Source organism: Talpa europaea (assembly GCF_964194135.1).
Source record: "Talpa europaea genome assembly, chromosome: 16".
Lineage (NCBI taxonomy): Eukaryota > Metazoa > Chordata > Mammalia > Eulipotyphla > Talpidae > Talpa > Talpa europaea.
The window spans coordinates 41,886,282-41,902,124 of record NC_140084.1 but is presented as its reverse complement, the minus strand read 5'-3'; the positions used below and the strand labels follow the sequence as shown (position 1 = coordinate 41,902,124).

Here is a 15,843-nt window from a genome sequence, read left to right as displayed (position 1 = left end):
ATGGAAAATGTAACACAGCCATACAAATGAACGCTATTCAGCATTAAAAAAGGAAGGACGAACCATTGACACATGGGACAGCGTGGATGAATCTCAATTATGTGGAGTGAATGAAGCTAAATAAAAAAATCACTGTGTGATTCCATTTGCAAAAAATTCTAGAAAATGTAAACTGATCTATAGTGACAGGAAGCAGATAAAAGGTTACCTGGGGGTAGGGTATAGTGGCATGAGGGAGGGGTTACCTTTGGAGGTTATGAATGTGTATCATTTTGATTGTAAAAGCTTTAACACACATAATAACTTAACATTGTATAGTAAATATATGCAGTTTATTGTATGCCAATTATATGCCAATAAGTTTTTTATGCTAGAAAATTTGATGCTGAAAATGGGGTACATTTTATATTATGTAAATTATACCTCAATATATACAATAAAGCTAATATATCTGGCCTATTACTTAGCAATTGCACTTCTATATATTCCCAAGAGAAATGAAAACTTCCAAAGACAAAAATGATCGTACAAGCTGTTCACATCCGCTGGCATAATCTGGTTTGGGAATCAACACAGATGACACTTGATCTCATAATCTTTGCATTTGCTGTTTGCGCTGCCTGAATGCTTTCCCTCTGCATTCATCTGGCCAGAGATCTCACTGCATATCTCTGATCAAAGGTGATCACTTCAGAACAGTCTTTCTCGATATTATCTAAATTAGCCCTGTCAATCAGCCCGCCAGCATTCTGCCTCCTGACCTTTCTTCATTTTCTTCACAACACATACACCAACCTAATGTGATCTTATCTGTGGGCTTATTGACTGTGTATCTTCCGTATTACTGTGTCAACACCTCCAGGAGAGGGAGGATCATGGAGCCACAATGCTTGGACTGTAGCACGGTGCTTGGTTTCAAGTATGTGGGAAAGACGTGTTGAGCAAAATAAGTGTAGTCAACGGGGAAATAAATGTAACTGTAAAGGAGGAATTGGAAACACAGCTAAAATGGTCAGTGGGGAAGAAAGCAAGCAATCCCAGTTTTGAAATGTGAGGGAAAGAAGAGAAATGAGCGTGGCAAAAGGGGAGAAAGGTGACCCTCCTTTTGGTAGCTCATGTTGAAAGGATCTTTTTTTTTCTTGGGTCTCAGGAAAGGGTGCTTTCTGAACAGTACCCAGGGTGCGCCCCTGCCAAATTTGCCATCACTCACCTGTGCACCAACTTCTTGTCCCTTCGCTCCTTACCACCCAGGGTGCTTTCTCTTGCTCCAGTAAAGCAATCACCTCCGGCTTAGGAATAGAACATCCTGCTCAGGAGAAAAGAAATGCCACTTGATTTAGAACAAACAAAATTCCTGACGCTCACAATGACTTCATTCAGACTTGGTTACATTTATGTTAAACTATATAGGTCTAAATGGTACTTGATGAAACTTGATGAAATGAAAAAAAGCCACTAGAGAATAATGACATTTAGAGTGACTAAATATTAACATTTAGATAGAACTAAATATTAGAGAAGGGAAAGGGTGTGTTCTGATTTTAAAGGTAGCATAGAGAGGTTGAAGACACATTCTCTGGAGCCCCATGGCTTGGGTTCAGAACTTGCCAACTGTCAGCTGTGTGTCCTTGAAAAGCTATCCTCCAAAGGTAAAGGTAAAGGTCTCTATCAAATGCAAAATAGAGCTAATATTACCTGCTGTTCAGATAATTAAATGAATTCATATATGTAAAGGTTTAAAAGGATGCCTGGGATACAGTATTATTTTTACTCTCGTTATTTTGCAAAAGGAAAAATAATTTAAATGTAAAACACTTTCAGGTTCTTCAGATATTTTTTCCGTAGAAAATACAAAATTCACAGACTCTAACTTTCAACCACAAGGAAGGGTAAAAAGAAAATATGTCTTTTCTAGGAATGCATGTTCGCTTGAATTCTAAGTGGATATGGTCAACTCAGTCTCCAGTATTTAAATCAGACGTTCCTGTGATGAGCTAAGGAAACCAGGGCCCTGGCACTAGCTGGCACCTTTGTGGGTGGACCAGCCATGAACACAGGGCAGCGACAGGAATTCTAAAGATACATCTTATATCACATCTGGCTTCTCTGAGACTGTTGTAGAATTCAATTCTTGGAGTCGTTTAGAAAAACAGGCAAATGCAGGAAGGAGTAAAGGCCACTGAAAGAATGGGAAATACAGGTGCTTAATGCAAATGCTCATTTCTAAGCCAGCAAGTACTGAAACCATTTTTTTTCAGAACAGGGGGCAGAAATTCAGGTTTCTTAAAACAGAGCTCTGAAATTCAACAATGGAGACTTGTTCCAGAAAACAGACTGCAAACTATTTGCACAGATCCTTACCCAGGGAGACCAGGTGGCTGTAGTTCTCCAACATCACCTCCCTGTACAAGGCTCTCTGTTCAGGGTCCAGGCACTCCCACTCCTCCTGGGAGAGGTCGATGGCCACGTCTCTGAATGCCAAGGACATCTGAAGTGACAGACCCATGTATTATAAAAGTTGTTTTAAATGTGTTTTCAAGATGGAATACTGCTTTGCAGGAAAGAGGCAACCTAACAAGTAAGTAAACTGGGGTTCAAGCCTGTGATGTGTAGGAAAGAATAAGGAAATTCATCTTTCTAAAGCGGAGTGCCTATATGCTTTTAAAACATATTGATGGTGCAAACAATTGTCCGTTATACCATGGGATAACATTATCTGGGAATGAATAAAAATGAACATTTCCCAATGAAACGAAATCACATGCATAAACACACTGCCTATCATTTAAGTCCTGCATGTTTAAGTACCTGAATTATAAGTTCTGAATTAATGTGCATTCCACCATGTTCTTTTACTTCCAAAGAATTAAAGAATTAGTGAATTTCTCCCCCAAAAGTACTGAAAAATCTGCCTTAGAAAATAGAAGATGATTAATGTTTGATTTCATAGAAACTCAGGCTTATCAGATAAAACATCATAATCATTTTCCTTTGAGTCCATGACCAAATCGTTCATTAATATATTTATTAGCTGACTAATCCATCTTGTGAATATATCAGACCAAGTCTTTGTTCACAGTTAGGCAAAATGTATAAGGTCTTCCTGAATCCTGAGAAGACATATGTCCATCCACCATTAGGAATTAGGAGGATCTTGCTAGCTGCCATCGGCCGCTGTCCCTTAGGATAACCTGTCTTAATCCCGTGCTAGAGAATGCTGATGTGGAATGACCCACAGTGATGATGTCACTGGGCTAAGTGGATGGAACAGTGTTTGGGTCTTCCTCTATTTCTAGGCTGAATAAACAACCGAAATACCATTTTGTATCTAATCCTTGTAAAATATCTTTACATCTCAATAACAGTAAATGAAAGTCATCTACAGTTTAAAACTGTGTAATTGTTCATCGCGATGAATGTCACTTTTCTCGTAATTTTTTTTACGATAAAAATTTTTTTTAAAGATTTATTTATTTATTTTTTTTTAAAAAGATTTATTTATTTATTTATACAAGCACTGGGTACAGTCAGAAGCGCTGGAGGGTGAGAGAATTCACCAGAGCCAGAGCGGGGAGCAGAGCAGGCAGAAGGACCGAAGTACACTGCTGAGGGGAGCAGCGGGCGGCAGGAGAGGTCTGCGCGCCATGCGGGACCCTCCTCCGGTGGCCGGGGAGCAGCCGGGGATAGAACCGGCGCCGCAGAGGCTGCGGGCAGTTTCGCAACCCAGCGCTCAACCGCTGTGCCACTGGGGAGGCCCAGATTTATTTATTTTTATACAAGAGCTGGGGTACAGGCGAGAGGCACAGGAGGGTGAGAGGATTCACCAGAGGCAGGGCAGGGAGCAGAACAGGCAGATGACAGAAATACACTTCTGAGGGGAGCAGTGGTTGAGGCAGGAGAGTTCTGCTTCGCCATGTGGGAGTCTCACTGGGTGACAGGGGTCGAACCTGCGCTGCAGAGGCTGCAGACAGCTTCACAGCATGGCACTCAACCTGCTGCGCCAGCAGGGGAGGCCCTCTTACGATAAATTCCGTATAAATCTTAACTCATTGATTCCTTGGGGAAGTCCCTGCCTATGAGGACAGAGATTTCCGTGTCCACACACCAGTCACTTCCCTGCTCCTAAAAGCCTTAAAAAGCAGATAACCTTGTGCCTGGCTTACAGACTTAGTCAAACCTCTTCTGATTGTGCCTTCCTTTTAAAATGTTTTAGAGAAGGTTAGTGATACAGTTCCACTTGCACGCTAACCTCAACAAAATTTGAAATTTTAGACTCCAGGATATGTATTTCTTACTGTACAAAAAGTAAGTACAGAGGAATGATTTGAAAAAATGAGGAGAGGAGCACTTGGGGGTGAGCTAGGAGAGGAATTCATGTGTATGGCTCGTCATTCACCAGGAAGGAAAGCCTGGGATAGGCCACCGGACATTTCAGTCAAAGAAAAACAAATGTTTTTCCAAGTACTAAAAAAAGTGTGAACAAAGAGGGAATACAGGCTCACCTGGGCTGGGCTTTCAGATGGTCAACAGTTGAACTATTAGGACGAGATGTCCCTCCTCTCAAGGATACTTCTTTTGGAAAATGGCAGGACTGGGGAGGAAGGAAATCGTGAGACACAACACCTTTCTTAGAGCGGAGAAAAATCCCCGCCAGGGTCACATCTACCGTGACCTCGTACGTATAACCAGATGGGGAGGGAGGCTGGACTCTGGCTGTGAACTAACAGAAGACTCCGAAGAACCGCAGCATGGGAATGTTGTGGTTCCGAAAACTGGAGCAGCACCTCAGCCCTCCAAGTCCCGTTCGTCCCAGCAGTCTGGCTGAGGGACACTTCTCGCCCCAAAAGTCCCACCCAAGCCCGGCACTGAGCCTTCTTGCTGGGAACTTTCATCTCAGGGCTCGACACTGGCGTTGCTCCCGGGGACGTGACTCTCGGCTGACACGCGGCCATGACGGGTGCGGGAAGGCGGCAGGGGCAGACGCGGGTCAGGGACACACACAGCGGAGTCAAGCCTCCCAAACACCCACCGTCACGCAGGCCCGAGCCGGCCCAGACAGGCGAGTCCCGCTACTTCTCACCCAGCGCCGACTCCTGCCCAGGCTGCGGCTACCTCCCCCGCGGCGGCTCAACCCCAAGGACCAACCAGAGCGGGCCCCCAGGGTCATGGCTAATTGCCCCCTGGGGCTTCTGGGAAATATAGTCCGCGGCCGGAAGCCGGAAGCCGCTGCGCTCGCACTCTCACTGCGCAGGCGTAAACGCTGGCGCAGGCGCAGAGCTGACCTCTCCAACCCGCCCGCTGGGGCCCGGAGGCTGACGGTGAGCGGGGTCCCCGAGCCGCGCCGTCTGGGCTCTGCCGGCGCTCAGGGCCGCCAGGGTTCCGGGCCGCGGAGTGCATCCGTGGGTGCTCCCTGAGGCCGAGCCCCGAGAGGCAGAATTTTGTCTTTTCCCTGAAGGTCCTCCCCAGCTCCTGTGCCCTGCGGGGTTTGGTGTGTGACGCGGGGGCTTGGAGTGTGTGTCGCCCCGAGGGTGGGGGTCGGCCGCGCCCCCGGCTGCGGGGGGTTGTGTCTGCGTGTGTGTTATTTTTTGAGTGGGAGACGGCGTGTGACCGAGGCGGCATCCGCTTGCCGGGAGCCTGGTCTGTGGCCGTGCACAGTGAGGTGACAGGCTCGGTGGGGGAGCGTGGCGCGCTGGGCTGCGGCTGGGGTGACGGGGGTGTGGGGGGTGGGGTCGCTGTGAGCGGACTCGTGAGCGCTGGGTGTGAGCGTGGCTGTGCGAACGCGGCTTGTGTGATGGCTGTGGCGCATCGTGGGTGCCATGGAAACGGGACCACGCGCTGCCATGGATCTCTGTGGGGTAAAGAAGTCTGTGTTGCATCTTTTCGCAGCGTCAGCGTTACTTAATATGGGGATCAAAGATTGGTAATTTATTTGGTCAGATCATTTTGTCTTTTTATGTACCGTCAGTGAATTTGTTTTCATGCATAAAAATGCAAGTAACTTTTTAAATAGGAAAGAACTCTTTATGCTCCTCTGTACTTTGGAGTGTTTGGCAGATAAAATTTGAGCATCCTGGACTGAGAAAATAGATTTATGCTTGCTTGGGAAGACACTGTGTCTTTGACTTAGTGAGCCCACAGATTTGCAGCAGATGGCCTGAGTGCTAGGTCGAGTTCCGCTAGCCCTACTTTAGGATGGGAAAAACCCGCGCTCTAAAGGCAGAGAATGAGTTTAAGACCCACTTAGTGCTTCAGAGCATAATTTGCTTTATTTCAAATTATAGTACTTATGATTCTTCCTCTTCCCTTCCTGAACAATTCAGTCCTAAAGCCATAAGACGGGCTCAGAGCAGGGTCTTAGATCCTGAGCAGAGTGAGGAGCGTGATTGTGCTAAGGGGAGCAGCAGGCGAGACAGGAGAGGTCTGCTGTGCCATGTGGATCATCCCTGGCCAGGATCGAACTCAGGTCATTGTGGTGATAGCACTGAGACTTAACTTGCAGGCCACCAGGGAGGCACAAGATGAATCCTTAAGTTGCCTGCCTGGGCTTGTACCCTCTTCAACACGGCACTCTCCTCACTGGTGCTGCGGGCCTGTCCATCCAGGCTGTGGGCCAGCCTTTCTGGAGCAGACCTGTCTGTGATCTTCAGCTGAAGGGCCATGGGCCTGGAGTAACCTTAGCAGGGAAAGTCACCTGGCGCTAGTCATAGCCGAGGTGGGCATTCTGAATGTTACGCAGCCTTCCAGCCCTTACTTCCAGAACCTGCTCCTCTGACTTCTGAAACTTAGACTTTCCTTGAGCCCAGGCTCAGGTTTCCTCAGATCTGCTCCAATGAGCAGGAATCTGCTTGTTTCCAAAATCATTTTGCTGCATCTTTTCTCCCCTCCTGTATCCTTGAGTTTACACTTTTATCTCCTTACTCATTTTAATGAGGTTTCAAGAGGAAGGAAAAGTTAACTACTCTTTTCAGCCTGCCAGGCTCACTTCTGGAAGAATCATCTTCATCCCTTCAAAGAACTGTAACGCCCCAGCATTTTTTCCTTACACCTTCCCATCTTACCCCCAGGTATACAGTGACATTTATTTATTTGGTAAACAAGCCTGAACTGGACCCTGCTGCTCTGCCAGAGGAGCGCAGGGGAAGGCTCTTTCCCAATCTGGGACATCGGGGATAGACACCCAGAAGAGGTACCTAAACCATTCCCACTCCAACCAGGTGTGCCTGCCCTGATAAAGTCAGCGACATGCACACCACGGGGCATCCTACCCACAAGTGCGCCTTCCCTACCTCCACTTTGGGAGTTGGGCCGAGTCCCAGATGTTCTCAGTGTGCAAAGACAGGTATCCCTAGAAACGCAAATGGTCCACCTGGAGGAAGCAGGGGTGCCAAGAGGCATGGGGGTTTTATTTTATGGTCCAAGGCTAAGGTCTGAGGCTTGCTTTCCACCCCTTGCCCCAAATCTTTGCTTCTCTCTCAAGCGGTAACCCTGGCCATGGCCTCACCCAAGCGTCTGTCAGGAGGGGCACAGAGTGCCCAAGGCCCACATTGTCCAAAGAAGTGAAATTTCTAAGAGGAAATTAAAGTGATTCAGTCTTGTCTTTATTGAATAAACCAATCGTAGATAAAGAAAAAAAGAGAACTTGGTTTGGGGACAAAGGCTGGGGAGCCGAGAGAAACCCCCACCCCTGTGGCGTGGGGGTGAGGGCTCACTTGTAAAACTCATGCTCCTGCTCGTCCTTCTTGATGACCGTTTTGTACGCCTTCTCGAAGTCCTTGGCCAGGACGATGTAGCGGTTCTCGCGGACGGCCAGCATTCCGCTCTGTTGGAGGAGGAGTGGAAAAAGTGGGCTCCCTGCATTTCCCACCCCCAGTGATGGCAGAGGAAGAGGAACAAGATGCCAGGGAGGCAATGGAACAATGGCAGCAGAGAGGTCTCAGAGGCAGCCCCCCACCCTGACCCAGAGATACACCGGCACTCACCTCCTGACAGATGGAATTGATGTCAGCTCCCGAAATCTTATCCGGCCGGGCCACATCTACAGCGGGCGAGTCAAGGAAAGCATTCTCTGCGTGACGGGGTGAATACGCAGCACCGGGGAGTCACCCTGGAGTTGCCTCTGTCAGCACCTCTCCTCCCGGGACCTGACTCCACCTAAACCGTCTGATGGCAGCAGCGCCAGGGGCAGAGATGAAGATTCAGTCCTGCCCCCTATCCCCTGTGGGCCCCTGCCCCGCACTTGCAGAGCAGGATACAATCCTCCAGGTCAACCTCCTCAGAGAGGTTCATCTTGCTGGTGATGGTGGAGAAAATCAATCTCTTCTGGCGGCGGTCAGGGAGTGGGAATTCGATCTTCCGGTCAAGGCGTCCCGGCCGCAGCAAGGCTGGATCCAGGGTGTCTGCTCTGTTTGTGGCCATGATCACCTGGTATGGGGGACAGGCTGGCTCAGACTTCTGTCCCCACCACACTGTCCTTCCCATTATAATACGTCCCTCACAAGCACATGCCCCCAAGCCCCATGCCCACACCACACCTCCCCTGGCCATCCTGAACACCAAACCTTGACATTGACATTCTGGTCGAATCCATCCATCTGATTTAGCAGCTCCAGCAGGATTCTCTGAACCTCCCTGTCAGCTGCAGACAGTGGAACATGGTCAGTCAGGGGCACACAGTACAAGCAGCCTGCCCCAGACCCAGGCCCTGCTTGGGCACCACTCACCCCCAGTCTGGGCATCGAATCTCTTGGTGGCGATGGCGTCGATCTCATCTATGAAGATGATGGCGGGTGCGTTCTCCTTGGCTAAGCGGAACACGTCCCGGACCATGCGGGGGCCCTCGCCCAGGTACTTCTGTACGAACTCTGAGCCCACAACCCGGATGAACGCGGCTGAGGGTGGGAAGACAAGGGTTAGAGGCGATGAGTCTCCAGGGGGCCCGTTCTTTCACTGAACTGTAAACTCCCTGCTGTCACCCCTTTCTCTGGATGCCCACCCAGGCTGTTCTGCCACACCAAAGCTGGTCCCAGCCTCTGCTTGCACCCTGCAGAGTACCCAGAGCAAGCCAGCAGCCCAGATCAGGAATCCTGCCCACAGATGGCTGTTTTGGCCCTACACTTAAAATCCGGGATATTAAGGAAAAAAGCCAATGCATCTGTGCTCTAAAGCACCCCGTGGAGAAGGGCTGGAAACATTCATGGATCCAAGAAACAAAAAAAGAAGTCAGGACTTCTATAATATTTTTAAAAATCAGTGAGAACAGTTTGTCTGCACATGAAGACCTCATACTGCTTCCCGGAGAGCCCCGTGGGTAGCCCCGCTCCCGACTCCATGACAGCTGGCAATGGGGTGGATGACAGGTTCGTTCTGGACTATTTTAAACTTGTGTCTCAAATTTAGTCTAATTTGGTGACAGATGAGGCTGTGTTGTGCAGAGCAGCCCCCAGGACACTCCTTCCAGCACCCCCCCCAGGAGAGGAGACAGCCCAGGCGCTCAATTACAAACCAGAGCTGTGGACGAACGGCCTTCTGCCCTGACAAGCCCCCTCGTCTGACTTCACCCCAGCTCAGGCCCTGCTCCCGGGTTCCTGTATCACCTAGGGCTCCTTCAACACCCCTGCCTCGGGATTTGACCTCTCCTGCTCTACTAACCCCACTCCCACCCCCTTGCTGTGGCCATACTTTTATTTGGATAGTCTGCAGGGACTGAACTGTTCCCTGGAAGGCCCTAGTCTCTGGAATCCCCTTGTCTGGCCCTGGTCTCTGCCTCTCCCACGGGGTCGCTGCAGTGCCCTGTCCTACTCCTACCTTCCCATCCTCTCTGTCTCTCCTCCTGTTTCACTGTTTCCTGGCCACTGAGTCCATCGACTGTCTGCTGCCCAATGTGCTGTTCCCCATCCCCAGGAAGGTCACCAATAACCATCGGGATGCCCAAGCCAGAAACCAGGAGTGGCTGCTGACTCTTTTCTTGCCAACCAAGGATATACTCTGTGGCTTTTCCCTTTCATCCCAATCCAACTCTGCCCAAGGCTCCCATCACCTCCCTAGATCATAACTAAGTTCTAAAAGGCACTTTCTCCTCCTTCCAGGTCACCTCCAGCTGCCACAATACTCTTTCAAAAGGCTAATCTGGTCACACCACTTCTCCAATATGGTGGACACTGAGCAATTGAAATGTGGCTGGTCCAAAGTAAGATGTGCTATAAATGCGAAATACACAGCAGAACTCACAAGACTTAGTACCAAAAAAAGCAAAATTTCTCAACAAGTGAAAGGATGTGTAAAACTGTAATTTATACAATGGAATATTACTCAGCCTTAAAAAGGGATGGAACTCTGACACATGCTATGACATGGATAAAGCCTGAGGACAAAAGACAAATAGTGTATGATTCATACGTTTTTATGAGGTCCCTGGAATAAGCAAATTCAGAGAGGCTGTAAGTGGAATAGAGGTTCCAAGGGGCCAGGCAGAGAGTTTTTTGTTCAACAGGTATGGAGTTCCCTTTTGGATTGATGGGTAAGTTCTAGGAATGGACGGTGGTGGTTGCTCAACATTATAAATGTACTGATGCCACTGAATTGTACACTTAAACGTGGGCTAAAATGATAAATTTTACTACATGTTTTATTACAATAAAAAATTATAGAAAAAAATCTTGTTTTTTGTATGCTACACATGCAGATAGCAAATTTTTTTTTTTTTTTTGGTGGGACCCTTGCTGGTGGCCGGGGATCAAACTGGCACTGCAAACTGTGCGCCACCAGGGGAGGCCTGCAGATAGCATTTTGAGCATACTAGTTAAATGAAGTAGATTAAGTTCACCTAATTTAACTTGTTTTTAATATGGCTATTTAAAACTTTTTCATTCTGTATGTAGCTTGCATGGTATTTCTCTTAGACCCCCACTATCTAAAACCACCCAGTCCTCATAGGTGCTTATAAAATCTCTGAGATCAGCACTGAGACTATTTATATTCTGGTCTCTTCAGTCTCACCTGGACCTGCCCAGCGTAGCCCCTCTGTCAGCCAGTCATTCAACAGACATTTTCTGAGCACCTACCACACGGTTTAGAGATGGGCACCAGAAAAACACGAAAGGAAAAAATGCACAAGGTTCCTGCCATGGTAGAGTGAAGTTGTGGTCTAGTCCCAATTAACCACCCCAGGGCCTTTGCACATGCTCTTCCTGCTGTCTTGGATGCTGTCTCCCAATTGCGTGCCCGACAAACTCATCGCTTGTTTCCTCTGGGAACCCCTACTGCAAAGCCCCAGGCAGAATGGAAAGACAATCCTACTACTGGCTCTGCTTCCCCGTAACATCTGCCACCGCCTGTCCCTCTTCTAACCATGAGCGCCCTCTCTCACTTGGCTTCAGCTGCAGGGGCCTCTCGCTGTCCCTGAGCACACTGCCGCCTCAAGGCCTCCAGAGGCACAAGATAGTCCTCAGTCTGAGATACTCCCTTCCCCGGATGCACCTGTGATTCACCCCTCAAGTCTTTCAGGTCTTTATGTAGCTACTACACAGAAGACGAACCCTGCTCCCAGCAGAGAAGGTCGCGGCCCTACTACTCCCTGGCCCCTGGCCCTGCTCAGTCTTTCCTAAGCAAAAGGCTGCATCATTTTATTAATTCCTCACACAGCACTGCAAAGTGAATCTTCCATTAGATGAGGAAATTGATGAATGGGGTGAACTGTGGGGGTGGTCACCCCCCACCCCAGGACGGTACAGCCAGTAAGAAAGGCACACCAAGGCTCTGACCCCAGAGCCCGTGTTCTTAATCACTGTGCGTGCTGCTCCCTGGGGAAGAGGCGAGCATGGAGCCAGCCTGGAAGAGCCTGGAAGGTCAGAGCTTGGGAGAGGGGCCAAGTGGCTTACCTGTGGTGTGGTGAGCCACGGCCTTCGCCAGCATGGTCTTCCCGCAGCCAGGGGGCCCGTACATGAGGACGCCTCGGGGAGGGTCGATGCCAATCTGGAACACGGAGGCAGACAGAAGGGAGTTCCGGAAGCTGTCACCAACTTGAGGCCCGGTGGGCATCTCACTTCATTTCCCTCTGACCTCTCACCTGCTTGTAGAGCTCAAAGTGCGTAAGCGGGAGCTCCACAGCCTCCCGCACCTCCTGCTTCTGGATGTCCATACCCCCAATGTCCGCGTACATCACGTCCGGCTTCTGGTCTGGTGGGAGAGCAGAGCAGGGCTCCCAGCCTGGCGCTCAGGGCCCCCTCCAGCCTCCCCGGCCCTGGGGTCCCCTCTCACCTGAGGTGAGCATCATGATGCTGCTGTCGGCCTCGGGGGGCAGCACGTCCACCAGGGCATTGCTGTGCTTGTGCAGGGCCACAGAGGCATTGGGCTTGAGCAGCTCCCGATCGATAGTGCTCAGGATGCGCACATAGTAGTTGGAGCCTTTAGGGAGGGAACAGACAGCGGAGGGGGCAATGAGCAGTGCCAGACCCTCCAAAACTACTCCCACCTCCAATCTCAAGCTAGAATGTTTACCGTAGAGCATGACTAGCTCTCCGGTCTGTCCCCAACATTCACACTAACACCCTCACATGTCTGAGCTTTGACTCTCACTGGAGTACTAGCCCTGTGTCCAGTAGCCTCCTGGAATTCCTTCCCCAGATATCCCCAAGGAATCCCTCACTCACTGGGCCCCAATGTGTGCGCACTACCTTCCTCAACTTGTGCTCCTCCTCCTGGATCTCTGTGTCAGGGAAGCCCACAGTCCACAACCACAGCCCAAGCCTCAGCCCGGACCTTTCTCACCTTCCCTCCCCAGCCCATCAGTCACTACTACAACCCTGCACCCTGCCTCTGTCCCTCATCCAATCTCGCCTCGCCTCTCCTCCCCATGGACGCTCTCCTGATTCAGCGCTGTCCTCTCGCATCTAGGTATCTCTGCAGACTCCTCCCCACTCTTCTAGGCTCTAGTCCCCATCCAAACCACCTTCTACATTTAAGATAGTGATGAACACATCTCTTTTCAATCTTGGTCACTCTCCTGACCTTCAGATCTGGCTGCCCAGCTGCCTGGACACCTCCCTGTGATGCCCCAGACTGTCTTCATTGCCTCTCCAAATTTACTCCTCTGCCCCAGCCACCATCTCAAGGATAAGCCCACCGTGCTGAGTCCCACAGATCAAAGACACAAGCCTCACTCATTCTGAATTTCTCCCCTCACCAGCTCAGTGTAAGCCCATATGTCAAAGCCACACACCTTTCCCCACCACCTTTACAAGAATATAGCTTATTCAGAGGAGCAGAGGCCAGATGCAGGGAAAGACAGATAAGATACATCATGAGGGTAGGACCTGGAACCATGGTAGTGACAGCAGCTACCATAAGCTGAGTCTTTAGCGGATGACAATCTCTTAACTCTCCACCCATGGTTTCAAATGGCAGGTCCCAACCCAGAGGTGGTCATGAAGTCAATTTAGAGAGTCATATGCAGAACAGTTTAAAACAAAAATAGATTAGCGCAGAATGGAAAACAGCCGATTATGTCCCACGTGGTATAAAGCTAAATATCATTTGGTGAACTTGCAGCAAACATACATCTACAGGCCAAATATACACATACATACGCATGTATGGAGAGAGAGGGCACATGCAAAATATATTTCTATTTTGGATCAGAGTTAAAACACCCTGAAAAACACTGTTACATTGTCTTGCTATTTAAAACTCTAGGATGATTCCTGACACATAGCAGGAAACAGTTAACAGTTGCTGAATGACCCGATGAGTGAAAGAGTTCTCCTCCCGACTCCCAGACCTGTAGTGGAGCCCACGATGGCTGTATTCTGATCCACAGCCTCCAGGAACTGCCCGATGACCAGCGGGATGCTCTGGATTCGTTTTACCTCCTCCTGGGCATGGAGGAACTCCTTCTTCAGGTTCTTTTGCTCATCTTTGATGTACTCCTCCTGCACCTCCAGGAACTCCAGCTCTTGTTGCAGCTTCTGTGAGCGGCAGGTGGAGAGGTAGAGGAAGACTCCAGGCCTCGCTAAGCAAGGAGTGGTGGAAGGCAGAGGGAGTGCGGCGGGAATGGGATGCTGGGGCCTGTCCAGGGGCCAGTTGGGGATGAATGTACCTTGTAGCGGCTGTACAGGTCCTCTAGGTCCTCAGGCTCAGGTCCCAGGAAGGACAGACCAGTCTGGGGCCGTGACACAGACAGTGCTGGGATCTCATCCTAGACCAAGAAATAAAACTAAGGTTGGAAGAAGAGGGTTCCCTCATGAAAGAATCTAGATTCTTCTCCTCACCAAGCCCCTAGAAGGATCCAGACAACATCCAGCCCCTTTAAATAGACTCTGGAAACCTCTCACACCCTAAATAGGCTTCTGATGTCACCCAGCCCCTAACTCGTTACCGCCAGCCCCAACACGTCTATTTTGTCACTCCTACCATGTCCCCAATGTCACCCACTCCCAACTAGAGCTTAAATGTCACATCAGCTCTTTCCCAGACCTCAACGCCCTCCTCAACAAGCTCCTAAGGTCTCATGGTTCTCATACAGGCTATTAAAGTCACCACGTCTTCAAACAGTCCTAGCGTTACTCAGTTACCCCCAAAACACATCTCAAGCCACAGAACTCAACTCACATTAGACCCTTATGTCATCCGGCTGCCCAGGTAAGCCCCAAACTCCACTCGGCCAGATCAGATATCATTTAGCTCCCCTGCACCAACCAGGCCCCGAGCATCAGTCAGCTCCCAGCTCAGCCTCGGCCACCTTTCGGCTCCACGGCCGAGTCCCACACAGCACTGACCCGCGATCCACCCCCAACCCCGCCGGGCCACCGATGCCACTAAGCGCTCCCAGCGGCCTCGAAATCATTCGGTGGCAAAGCGCCTCATTGCCTTAGCCCCGACTTCCGAGCTTTGCTGCTCTCCTATCATCACTCAGCCAGCCAGGCCTCGCAGGGGCAGAAAGCTCTCCACCGAGGCTTCCGAAATCCCGCAGATCCGGCTCGGGAGCCCCACAGTCACCCAGCACCCCTCAGGTTGGCTTCGCCCTCTCCCCGCGAGTCAGGCCCCACCGGACCTGCGTTTTCTCCACCAGGATGCCTATCTCCTCCATAGTGACCAAGCCCGCCGCTGGGTGATCCAGCCAGGGCCAGTCACCGCTTCCGCTGACGCCACCGGAAGACCTGTCTCTGAGTGGATTCTGGGAAATGTAGTTTCAGGCCTGACCGAGAGAGGGCTGGGCTTGCAGGATAGAAGAGGGAAGGCTTAGCCCGGGGGACCAGCCCCAGATATGCGCATGCGTGCTCCCTGCCCGCGCGCGCGACCGCGGGCTCTAAGCAGTTGCGCGTGCGCAGTAGCGCGCGGTGGCGGCTTCTCGTGCAGCTCCCCGGGGCGCGGGTTTTCTCGACGGTAGGCGGCGCTGCCCCATTGCTCCTTCAGCGCGGATTTCTTCAAGGTCAGGGCGATTCTGGTGGCAGGTGCCCTTCTCTTGGGGTGGTGGTGCAACAGGGTGGTCCCCAGGAAAGGGGGAGGTTCCCTGCCCCACCCAAGGGAGGGTGGAGCTGAGCAGGAAGAGAAGAAGCAGCGGAAGAGACTGAGGAAGGTAGCAGGATGGAGCCAGGAGACCTGGAGGAGGCGCATGGAGCCTAGAGACACGTGAAGAAACTGTGCTTGTCTTTTGGTCGTGGACGGGGTGACACAGATGTGGGTGAGACCCGTGGGGAGGTGACAATGGCAGCTTTTATCTTGATGTTGATTTTGCTCTTTTCCTTCCGGGCTTGTCCGGTTGTTTCTGACCCTTTTCTGTGGGTCCCCACTGGAAGATGCTTTAGACTTGTGGCAGGCTTTGGGGCCTTGTTCTGGGCCGATCCCATA

The 15,843-nt window shown here is 50.5% G+C and overlaps 1 protein-coding gene across 2 annotated transcripts; it reads right to left on the bottom strand.

Moving 5' to 3' along the window:
• Window positions 1-7,604: 7,604 nt before the first annotated feature.
• Window positions 7,605-15,100, bottom strand: PSMC4 (proteasome 26S subunit, ATPase 4; the record flags this gene model as incomplete). 2 transcript variants are annotated; one of them, XM_084257433.1, is made up of 11 exons in its annotated part: window positions 7,605-7,819; window positions 7,980-8,035; window positions 8,253-8,421; window positions 8,559-8,635; window positions 8,721-8,888; window positions 11,877-11,970; window positions 12,065-12,174; window positions 12,256-12,402; window positions 13,775-13,961; window positions 14,093-14,191; window positions 15,047-15,100. In XM_084257433.1, the coding sequence occupies 11 exons, from the start codon at window positions 15,080-15,082 to the stop codon at window positions 7,706-7,708; spliced, it is 1,257 nt and encodes a 418-aa protein (XP_084113559.1). In that variant the 3' UTR covers window positions 7,605-7,705. The 2 variants fall into 2 exon arrangements, with proteins under 2 accessions (XP_084113559.1, XP_084113558.1); XM_084257432.1 differs by having other exon boundaries at window positions 13,775-13,868; window positions 15,047-15,082.
• Between the last annotated feature and the right edge of the window lie 743 nt (window positions 15,101-15,843).